General features: G+C 34.7%; 1 protein-coding gene across 1 annotated transcript; it reads left to right on the forward strand.

Annotated features, from left to right (window-relative positions):
• The first annotated feature begins 358 nt into the window (after window positions 1-358).
• On the forward strand, window positions 359-5,577 carry LOC145034517 (ubiquitin carboxyl-terminal hydrolase 9-like). Its single transcript, XM_078982945.1, has 14 exons — window positions 359-586; window positions 697-862; window positions 1,539-1,787; window positions 1,933-2,074; window positions 2,140-2,199; window positions 2,306-2,401; window positions 2,495-2,884; window positions 2,960-3,100; window positions 3,186-3,356; window positions 3,441-3,698; window positions 3,845-3,990; window positions 4,080-4,613; window positions 4,689-4,971; window positions 5,072-5,577. The coding sequence occupies exons 2-14, from the start codon at window positions 711-713 to the stop codon at window positions 5,267-5,269; spliced, it is 2,820 nt and encodes a 939-aa protein (XP_078839071.1). The 5' UTR covers window positions 359-586; window positions 697-710; the 3' UTR covers window positions 5,270-5,577.
• Window positions 5,578-12,251: the final 6,674 nt, after the last annotated feature.

The following is a 12,251-nucleotide window of genomic DNA, read 5'->3' on the forward strand; positions in this document are numbered from 1 at the left end:
TTTGTTGATGGCTAAAGAACAAAATGCTATTGATTTTACTTGATGGTTAAAATAGATATCATATTGAGTTTGTCTTAATTTATTTTAAAAAACCGGATTGATTCCCTTAAATTCAAATATTATTATCTTCCAATCCACTCAAGTAAATTTAAATATTATAGTTTCTTCAATTTTGATTTTTGATAAAGAAATATATATAACGTATAAAATTGAACTTCCAAAATTAAATCGATATAAAATTGAATCCTTAAATAAATAAAAAAAACGTTAACTAAAAACCGATTATATGGAATCGAAAAAGGTCGGGTTGGCTTGGGTTGAGTTGGAGAGAGGGTATAAAAGAAAAGGTTTGGTGGCTCAAAAAGTTAAAAACAACATCAAAGAGGACACCTTCAAAGGACGGTAATACCATTTTTTTTTTCTTCTTCTCTCTTCCACAACTGCCTCTTCCAGATCGAATCGTCCCCCCTGCAATCTAGGGTTCCGCAAATCTCCCTAAGCTCTTCCGATTACATTTGCTGAACCTCTCTTCTTCACGATCTGCCCACGTCTCTTCAAGTCCTGACACTATTATTAACATTTCAAAGTACATAAACCCTTTTCCCCTTTTCAATATTTGCAAAGATTTGATTCAATCTTACCCCTGTTTTAGCAATCATTGGTGTCCGATTTGATTTTCTCTTCTATCGTTTTTAGGTTTTGTACCGATCATGACGATTGCTGATTCGGGTGCCCTAATGGATAACGAATCACTATGCTTGCCGTGCACTCCAGAGGAAGAGCGAAGGATTGTTAAGGAGTTAACAGATAAGGCCGAGTCATGTTTGAAAGAGGGCAACTTATATTATGTCGTCTCCAACAGGTAATCTAATGTATATCTAAGTTAACTTGTAATCTGTAGTTTTTGCTTAAGATTCGGGGATGGCAATTCTTGTTGAATGAGCGCTGATTTGAAGCCGATTCTATGATTTTTGGATCTTCCTTTTGGTGTCTAGTCTGCTTGTCATCTGTTTCATCCGTTGTTTACAGATCAATTTTTTCCATGAATAATCCTCTTATGAGGATCTTAAAACACGTCCTGGCATCATTATTTTATTTTGCATGGATGTTTGGTGCATCACTGCAAGTTCCTCATAAACATGATGAACATGCTAGTTTTGGGCAAAAATCAAAAGATACTGCTAAAACTTTTTGGCTGCTAGACTGAAAATAGAGCACACACCAGTTGACCGATATCAAAATCATGTCATATCATATTAAACCTTATGTCTAAAACTCTTAAAAGGAACATGCAGAGTCTTAGCAAACAATTGACAACCTATAAATTTTGTAAGCACCACATTCAGTCAATCTTGTTCATTGTTATCAGTTAGAATGCAAAGATATCCAATAAGATTATGAGTTACATGTTAATGAATATGGATTTCTAAATTACTATCAGAACACCAATTTGATTGTTTACAAGTGGTTTACAAAATGGGCAATGTTCTTATCATGGTTTTTCCTGTTTGTCATGTATTCAATTTGTATGTTTACAGGTGGTTTACAAAATGGCAAAAATATGTTGGTGAGGAAACTGGTGCATATCAGTTGGAAGAGCTTTCTAATGATAAACAGGCTTCAGCATCTTCAAAAGTAGGCGAGAGACCAGGACCAATTGATAACACAGATATAATTGCAAATGAAGGTGGTCATGATGGCAATGATCTACAGCTTCCTAGAACAGTTGTTGAAGGAGAAGATTATGTTTTAGTTCCTCAAGGGGTTTGGGATAAGCTTCATGGATGGTATGCCAGATTTTGTTCTCAAAAACTTATATTCAATCTTATCCTTGTACATGTTTTCATATTTCAAGATATAACTTCCAAACATCACATTTAGAAGACACGAAAACGAAAGTTAATCTTGTTAAATGCTAAACTTATCCCTTAGGTACAAAGGAGGACCAGCTTTACCAAGAAAGATGATATCAGTAGGAACACGGGAGACTTATGCAGTTGAGGTGTTCCCTCTGGCATTAACATTGATTGATTCAAGAGACAAGAGTGAAATAATCATACACATAACCAAAAAGGTAATCCATCTGTTAACTTTCATCAAGATTTCTTTATTGTAACTGACCCTTGTAATACCATACAGGCCTCATTACGAGAACTTCATAAACAAGTATCAGCACTTAAAGGGGTAGAGTCAGAAAAGGTTAATCTTCATCTTCACAATCTGATACGATTTTAGGTTTTCTGGAATGAAAATTTCTCTACCCTTTTCCACTCATCATTTTCTTGTGTCATTTCAATTCATGCAGATACACATGTGGGACTATTTTAATAATGTCAAGCAAGCAGCTTTGGTGTGTTCGAATCAAACCCTGGAGGAGGCTAACCTGCAGATGGATCAATCTGTGAGTATTATTTGACAAAAGTCCCAACTACCCTTTCTCCTAAATGGATTAGAATCAGGCCTCTATTATTAATCCATTGGTTTGTTTTTGCAGATACTTTTAGATGTGCAAGTTGATGGATTTATACCATCAGGCTGTGGCATGGATTCAACAGGAAACGAGTTAGCTTTGGTTCCCATGGAGCCACAAAGGTCAACCCGCACAATAGCAGGTGGCCCAAGTTTGTCAAATGGTTATGCAACAGATTATGGTTCTAGTTTGTATCAAGGAGTCACTTTAAGCTCAATCGATATGGAAGATGTGCATGATTCTGTTAAAACTGGCCCAAAAAGAGATAGAGGTTTAGCAGGATTACAGAATTTGGGAAACACTTGTTTCATGAACAGTGCTCTTCAATGTTTAGTCCATACCCCGCCTCTTGTAGATTACTTTTTGCAAGATTACACCGAGGAAATCAACAAGCAAAACCCTCTAGGAATGCATGTATGTAAATTGTAAATAGTAACTACCAACTTTTTAAATACAAGAATTAAAGTTTCTGATTATTTTGTCATCCAGGGTGAACTTGCAGTTGCATTTGGTGAATTGTTGAGGAAACTTTGGTCATCTGGTCATACTGCAGTTCCTCCTCGTGCTTTCAAAGGAAAACTTGCACGTTTTGCTCCTCAGTTTAGTGGATATAATCAACATGATTCACAAGTAATTCCTTCTTTTTTTTTTATTGATCTCAGTGTTTATATACTCTGTGATGATATTAATAAGAGTATATTTTTTTTCTCTGTAGGAACTTCTTGCATTCTTGTTGGATGGATTACATGAAGATCTGAATCGTGTGAAACAGAAGCCTTATTTTGAGACAAAAGACTCTGATGGACGTGCTGATGAGGAAGTTGCAAACGAGTTTTGGAGTTATCATAAAGCAAGAAATGATTCGATTGTAGTGGATGTCTGCCAGGTAATTAATGTCTGATTCAAGTTCTTAATGCATTTCTTGATGTTCTTTACTAACAAAATAAAGTCTGAATGAAAAAATCTACAGGGACAATACAAATCGACACTGGTTTGTCCAGTTTGTGACAAAATCTCAATCACATTTGACCCTTTCATGTACTTATCTTTACCTCTACCTTCAACTGCCACCCGTTCAATGACTGTAACTGTATTTTATGGAGATGGAAGCAGCCTACCAATGCCTTTCACTGTAACTGTCTCTAAACATGGCTGCTGCAAAGATCTGTTCCAGGCTCTGTATACTGCATGCTGTTTAGAGAGTGATGAAACCCTAATTCTTGCAGAGGTAATCGTACTTCTCTATTATTATGATGATATATATATATATATATATATATATATATATATATATATATATATATATATATATATATATATATAAAGTTGATAGTTTTTATCCAAGACCTTTATTTTATGTGTCTTGATTTTTAGGTTTATGATCATGGTATATACAAGTTATTGGAGAATGGTGATTCATTGCATACAATTAAAGATGAAGAGTTCATTGTCGCCTACAGACTCCCTAAAAAACAATCTGAATTTCCCAAGTTAGAGATTTGCCATAGATATCTTGAGAAGTAAGAATCTACATTCATGGGTATTATAATAGTAGCACGTAATTATAACAAAGCTATTTTTTTTTTTTAAAAAAAAAAAATTTGCACAGCTCAAAGGCAGGTGAGAGGAAGAGGTTCTTGACACCATTGATTACCTACTTAGAAGGCGCGAAAACAGGTGCGGATATCGAGGTAGCAGTGAACAGAGTTCTTGCTCCATTAAAAAGGAAAGCTTTTTCATCGACATCATCATCATCATCATCAAGTGGTCAAAAAGTCAACGGATCAGCTTCAGAACCCATGGAAGAATCCACCAGCGATTCTCTCATGGAGGAGAACCTTAAAGACTCTGAAGAAATGTCTAATGGGGAATTATCCTATTTTTTATGCATAACAGATGAAAGGGGTATGAGTTGCAGACCCCTGTTGAAGAATACAGTCATAAAACCTAACAAAATGGTTAAAGTTGCACTGGATTGGACTGAAAAAGAACATGATTTATACGATGCAAATTACCTCAAGGATCTCCCCATGGTGAATAAGCCAGGTGTCAATGTTAAAAAAACCAAACAAGAATCCATCTCTTTGTTTTCTTGTCTGGATGCTTTCTTGAAGGAGGAGCCTCTAGGGCCTGATGATATGTGGTATGAATTATGGATTATATAATTATTTAATTTAAAAAAAAAATTGTTTATGGTTATTGATTGATTCTCTGTCAGGTATTGCCCTGGTTGCAAGGAGCACAGACAAGCAACAAAGAAATTGGATTTATGGAGGCTGCCTGATATCATAGTGTTCCATTTGAAAAGATTTTCATACAGCAGATTCTTGAAGAACAAACTGGACACGTTTGTGAATTTTCCAATTCACAATCTGGATTTAAGCAAGTATGTGAAAAGTGAAGAAACGTCTGCTTCTGGTGGGTCTAATGTTTATGAACTGTATGCTATCAGCAATCATTATGGGGGACTTGGTGGTGGCCATTACTCTGCATATGCTAAGGTAATATAAAAAACTTTTTTTTTTTTTTTTTTTTTTTTGATGAAAGTAAGCAAAAGAAAAAAAAAAGTAAAAATTTGTTTTGTTTTGTTTTGTTTTGTAGTTGGTTGAGGAAGATAGATGGTATCACTTTGATGATGCACATGTGACAGCTGTAAGCGAAGGTGACATCAGGACATCAGCAGCTTATTTGTTGTTTTACCAAAGAGTCAAAACTAAAACTAAACCTAACAATGGTAATGGATCAGTATCTGTGGGAGAGTCATCATCCCATTCCCATTCCCATGAGGAGGATTTTTGAAGATTAGACAACAGCTAGTCAGTAATAACAAGGAAGACCAAACTCAAACTCCTACTTCTATCTCAGATTTGGCTGATCAAGGAAAAAATATATTTATTTTGATTTGATTTGATGAGAAGTGGGATATGCATATGCATATGCATTTCGGGGATTTTGGGATTTTATATATATTATATTTTATATATGTTGGAAGGAAGGAAGGAAAGGAGGAAAGAAGGAAGCAGCGGGTGGTGTAGTTATATATATTTGTTTTGACTGCTATTGGAATTGGAAAACATTGTTGGTCGGTATTTAAAGGTTTTTTATTATCCATTTTGCATATACTACTTGATACTTTATTCCAACATCATTTTAACTGACTGGACCCTTTTTCTTTTTCTTTTTCTATGCTACTTTGTTTATGTCAAATTCCAAGTGTGGAAAAAGCTGTTTGCTACTAGCTATGATGCAAAGCCACCTTTAAACTTATCGGTGGAATGAAATAAATATCTTATATTGCTGTTTAATTCGCCCTTAAATTCGAATAGGAAAATTAATATATTAGCCAAAATGAAGAAGTCCGGTAAATCTAATCCGATCAGCAAGATACTTCATTAAACATGATCAGAATGAGACTTGGTAATGGTGTTACTATTGATTCCCTTTTCATTCTAGATCTAGTCTTACTTTTTGAGCATCATCGTTGGTCCATCTGCTTGGATCCTTTAAATTTGAACACGAGTGTATTTCTATATGTTATTCTTCAGAGCGTCTACAAACTATTGTAGTCAACTGAGGGAATATAGACAGTCATTATGTTTTTATACAACTAGAAAATTATCAATAGAGAAATTAAATTGATTCCTACTTTTTATACCTACAAATATGCCTACTCAATAAAATTATAACAAGTGTCATCTTTTCATATTTTTTAAACTAAATCATTAAGACTATTAAGACTATATTTAGGGGGTTTGCCATACTATCATTGCCAAAAACGTTGCAGGAAGTAACTGCAAGATCTGATATGTGGCATCAAATCAAGTGCACTGCTACCAAATGTTACTTATATATAACTCAAAAAGTAATTAATAAATATCAAGGTCGTATGCGAATGTCAGCTTGTTTGTGTTCATTGTTTAAGTCAACCAAACAACCGAATAGGTTTTCTTGCTTATGTTCATTCATTTAACATTTAACAAATTATCTTGTTTGTTTTTGGTTATTGTATATAATATTAGAATATTATAAAGAAAAGAGAGTGCAAGTGGAGTTTCTTGGAGTGGTTTTGGCTTTACCACTTTTGGATTTCGTAAAAAGTATCAAAAGGATACAATTAAGTATGATATCAGTAAATAAATATAAATGAAAGAAAGACACTATTGTTCCCAGCTTTCAAACCCTATTAATAATATGATCCTCTATATTTAGAGGGGGAATGTGAAAACAATTCTATCAAGTCTAAAACTTTTTATGTTAAAAATTTATATGCAAACAAATCCTTAGCTTTTACATAAATAAGTTGATACCAGCTAGCTGTGTAGTCTAACCAAGTTTTTTATAATGAAATGCTAATTCCTATCTAAGTCATAATCTATAATAAAGATCAATATGAATGTAGGATAAGTTCCTGGACTCTATCATTTGACTAATGTTGTTAGCTTGATGCTAAGCAAACATGGGTTGCAAATGAATACACCCCAACCTTAATTTTTTAAGCAGTTAAAAGTTTCTTGGGTCATGCTATGCAAACACATATGTAGGAAAAATAATATTAGATTGCTTTCCCTACAACTTTAGTGCCTTTTGTGCTCCCCAATGAAATTACTAGGTATTACCGTATTAGTGATCATGGAAGAATCATTTCAATACACATGTTACCCTTTGCCTGATAGATGTTGGACCACTTACCAACGAGCAAGATTTGTCCAAGTGTTCATTATTAGTTGCAATGATTAGACGTTTCACCAAATTATTATATGTTTATAGCAATATGTGCATGTTTTGGCATTATTGCTAGATACATCTTTTCGAAGCATCAATAACTACTAATCTAACTTAGACACGTGATACATTAGTTTCTATTCTTCACAACTTTGACAGTTGTTTGAACACCTCCAAATCCCCTGTGTTTGGTTGTGCATTTAGGATTCATATGCCTATCTTCTGGTCGCTTAAGTATCATCATGAAGTTTGGCCTTCAAGTCTTTTATATCAGCCGATCATGTCCGTGAGGGAACATGTGTTTTATCCTTGAACAATTACTTAAATCAGTCGATGATAATCAATAGACTTGGTAAATTAATGAAGAATGCTACATGCATTTATTAGTCAGCAAATTGTTGGTAACTTTAGTGTCATTGGGTTCATTTTAGTATAATAGAATTTACATATTACCAATGGATGTCAAAAACTGATTTTAGACAAGTTAGGTGGTGCGGAGTGCACACTTGAATAAAACGTGTTTGATATCAGTTCGGCCAAATGGCAGGGGTCAAGGGGCTGCGCCCCCTTGCGGGGTCTTAGGAGCATCGCCCCTGGCGAGGTCCTGCTCTCATCGATTTATTTCTTAAGGAAAACGTTATGGAAAATCTTATTTTAAGAATATATTTCCATAATTATACTTGAAAACGTCATACCTTATTTATATGATAAAATCAACATTTAATGTTGAGTGATACTTATCTTTAGTAATAAGAGGAATTCGAATCCTATATAAACTAGTTCATGGCCTCGTATTGGGGCCTTGATTGGAATCTGTTTCATGAAGGAGTATCCCCATAATATGGATTTTGTGTAACCCAAATGTATGGTCGAAATATCAGATTTAGAAAGTGTTCAGACGATCATTCAAGAAGATTCAACCTCTCATCAACTTCAAAAACCCTTTTTACTAGTACAAAAAAGACCTACGGTCACACTTTCCGAAAAACGGTCTATGACACTTTTTATTAAAAGTGTGGCCAAAGGTCACTAAAAAATTTAGAGACTGTTTTTGGATACATTTAAATTAGTTTGTGTGTGTAACGCCCGCAGATCCGGGCTAGTCAATTTAGAGGCAATAAGGGTCGAAAATGACTTTTCGATAAAAGATTATTTAGAATAAATAATCTTAACCAAGTTGTAGAATATGTCACAAGGTTTCCGTACATATAAAGAATACCGAAATCCGAGGTATAACGAAGAAGTTATGGCCCGTCGAAGTTTCGTGACGGAACCGGCACGACACCGGGAAGCGTAAATAGTGAATTTACTATAGAGCGAGATTTAGCCTTATCGATCTAAACGAAAGTCGTAGAATATGTTAAACTAAGAACATCGATAAAAAGAACGCCCAAATCTGACTTCGTATGAAGAAGTTATGATTTTTCGAAGTTTCGGACTAGCAGTGTACAACCCGAAATTCGAATATTAGATCGAGCGGGTTTTAGCCGACACGACCTGAATGAGAATCGAAGATCTTGTTGAGAGTAGCGTAACGAGAAAAAGATGGGCAAAAACGGATGTCGGATGAAGAAGTTATGAGGATTTAACGGACCAATCGTGTCCTGGCCCGTTAATAATATAAAATTTAAAATCGAGCCAAAATTAGCCGACGAAGTCTAAACGAAAGTTGTAGAGTAGGTTCCCACCTTCGCATGGATATAAAGAACGTCGAAAACGGAGCTCGTATGCGAAAGTTACGAATTTTTCAAGTTGAAGCATGAAAATGCGAAACCTGTTGCGAAGTCGATGACGTGGCACAATCCTAGCCGTCGCTTGCTGATCACGGCTCGCTCCGGATGAAGGACGCGTCGCTTCGCCCTACGCCCCGCGTCCGAGTTCGGTACGCCCAACGTACCCTTCGGCCTTATCCTTCCGACAATTGCGAGACAGCTGGCTTCGGCTGGCATCCATACCCGAGGTGTACGCCCAGCGTACCCTCGGTACGCCCCGCGTAAGGTCCGAACTTCGGCCTATAAAAGCCAGCGAAGGCTGCCGACTTTCTTGCACATTTTTCACTTCTCTCTCTAGTTTCTTTCTCTCTCTAAGGTTCCAAACCCTCCCTAAAGTCTAGGTGAACCCCTAGCACCCTAAGGAAGCCCCGAGGCTCCTGGAGTCCCGAGAAAAAGGAGTTTTTCGGTTTCGAAACGCTGCTCCAATTAAGTTCCGGTTTTCGATAAAATTCGTTGTTTTATCGAAGGAATATCATTTTGAGAGTATCGAAGCGCTGTCCGAGTGCTGAGTCAACACCTACTCAAGTGAGTGCATGGTCCCTTTCATCTTACACATAGATATGAAGTATTTTAATATAAATTACGTGCTATGTGTACATATTGTCTGAATACTTGTTGTCTATGCTGGATGAATGATTTATACATGTTTTAAATGATTTAAACTGTATATTTATTTTATATCTACAAATATGTTGGGATAAAACATGGGTAGATGAAATAGTTGGTGAGTGATGAAATAAAATAATGAGAGATAGGAGATGATAGGAAGGTGATGATAGATAGGTGATCATGAATCGGTGATGTAGGATACTACAACCTTGTCCGACAATTTGGAGATGTAGACATCTACCAGAGTATAGATGGCGACCGCAAACTATTATAGACAACCCCGTGGAAACACCAGCAGGCTAGTAACCTGTAGGTGATGAAATACGAGTTCAGGCGATGTTGTAACTACGTATTCATGCGATGATAGTCTAACCCGTATTATGAATTACGAGTCCAGGCGATGTTGTGGCTACATATTCATGAGATGATAGACTAACCCTTATCATGATTTACAAGTCCATGTGATGTTTTGGCTGTGTAATCATGCGATGATACCCTAAATCTTGCTAGACACATATTGAGGGAGTAATCCCCGGAATAGTATTGTCTATGCATGTAGGCGGTGATCCTTAGGTAAGGTTCGTAGGAACAATTATATAAGGAAATACGATGTAAGGAGATGAGAAGTAAATATGATATAGGAGATGACCCTTGAGATAATATCTTTAGGGAAGACTAAAAGAAGATAATGGGGATGGGTAATTGGGTTGAGTGTTTGATTGTTTAAACATAATAACTATATTATTGTGGGTTGAAAACCCTATGTACTCACCAGGTTTCCCCAACCTGACCCACTCAGTTTATTTACATCACAGGTGGCGATATGAAGTGACACACTAAGGGATTTAAAGAGATGTAGATCACTAGTGTAAATAATTGTAAGTTCTGTTTATGCTTATGTTTCTGTATTAACGATGACATCCCAAACGTTTTAAGATGAATAAAAATACGTTTCTTCGAAAATGTTTTAACAACGTATTTATCGTGTTTTTCTGGGAACAAATTCCGCAACCTTTTCATAAAATGAAGTACTCTGATTTTTTTATAAAGCATAAACTAAATCGGTCTTTCCTGGCCGTTATTTTGGGGATGTCACAGTGTGACCATTATATAGATAATCAAAATTTCAACCACACTTAATTATACTAAATGTGACAAATATTAGTCACACTCGAACACTGAGGCCATAGGTTACAATGAGCCATAGGTATCAATTAAGATTATCATACTTTTTTTTATGAGAGACAGTAGATAAATGTATTGTGACATGAGTTAGTTCTATGTGTGTCTATAACTTGGTGCCTTTTTAGCCACATAACACACAAAGTAGCTAAAATATGATACATATGGTCACACTAAATATTTGTGTGTCCATAGGACGGTTCTGTACTAGTTGTACTTAGTTAAGCAAGAAAAGAAAACAAGTTAGTATTGGTTATTTATAGTCATGTACCTTTTATTATGTGTGTCAAAATATTATGAATTGGCTTTGAGAAGAAACAAATATTGTGTGTGTAGGTAGCATTTAGTTATGATTACAACCATTATATGTGTCTATATGTAGATATAGTTATAAAAGAACAATAATGTTTTATCGGTATAATTTGGGGTTGTTCATTGAATATGTTACTATAATTATGTAATGTTCATTCTGTTGTACTATTGTATTTGTAAGTTTAAAGAATAGTCTTTATAATATGAAAATTTGTTAATGTAAAACTGAAATTGTTTCATGGTTAAGTTATTATACAAAAAAATGATAATTTTAGACTTTTTTGGAAGACTCTTAAATTTGGCCATATTTATCTTTGATATCATTTGATAGAATAAAAAATGAACAAAAAGTTTGATCATGGCATTTTACAGAAGTTTTTTTTTTTTTTTTTTTTTGCAATTAAAGGGTTGTATAAATTAATGAAAAAAAATTGAATGACAAGTTAGAAACAATTTCTGAAAAAACAAAAAAAAAACAAAAAATAATAAAAACAAAAACAAATAACAATATAGTTGTATTGAATAAGAGCTATAAGAAAGGACCAAATTGCCCTTTTTGCCATCTATTCTTTTAATTGCACCAGATCATACACCATTAAAAATGAAAAGAATACAACTTATTTTAACAGAATAGTATGATAAATAAATGAAAAGAATACAACTTTGTCTAATATTGCATAACAAAAGTACATTGCTATAACATGCAGTTTATGTTATAACATGTCATCCACCATTACAGTAAAAAACTGAAAAAAATAACTTTGAGTTATAGCAATATTACACCAGAATAGTTTGATGGTATAATATGGTAAAAAGATATTAAGGAAAGTACATCGCCATTTTTTTGTCATTTTCTTATTCTCCACGTAACGCTAGGATCAAGGTTTGGCATTTTCCTTCTACAAACAAAAATAAAGATCACTAAATGTTTAAAGAAGGAAAAATATTATCACTACAAATGTAATTCATGACATTAAGAAACACATACCGTACGTATAAGAATACCATGACAATCAATACGAAAATAATCATTTTCCTTCTGCAAGTCAAGTGTGTCTACACGTGGCAATATATTATCATTATGAGGAACTACAATACTAAATTATTCATCTACATCTTCATATGTATCTCTGTAATTTTTGGAAGGTGTCTTGAACACAATAGAAATTTTTTGATCGAGCAGG

Source organism: Lactuca saligna, chromosome 3 (genome assembly GCF_052625555.1).
Source record: "Lactuca saligna cultivar CGN05327 chromosome 3, ASM5262555v1, whole genome shotgun sequence".
NCBI lineage: Eukaryota > Viridiplantae > Streptophyta > Magnoliopsida > Asterales > Asteraceae > Lactuca > Lactuca saligna.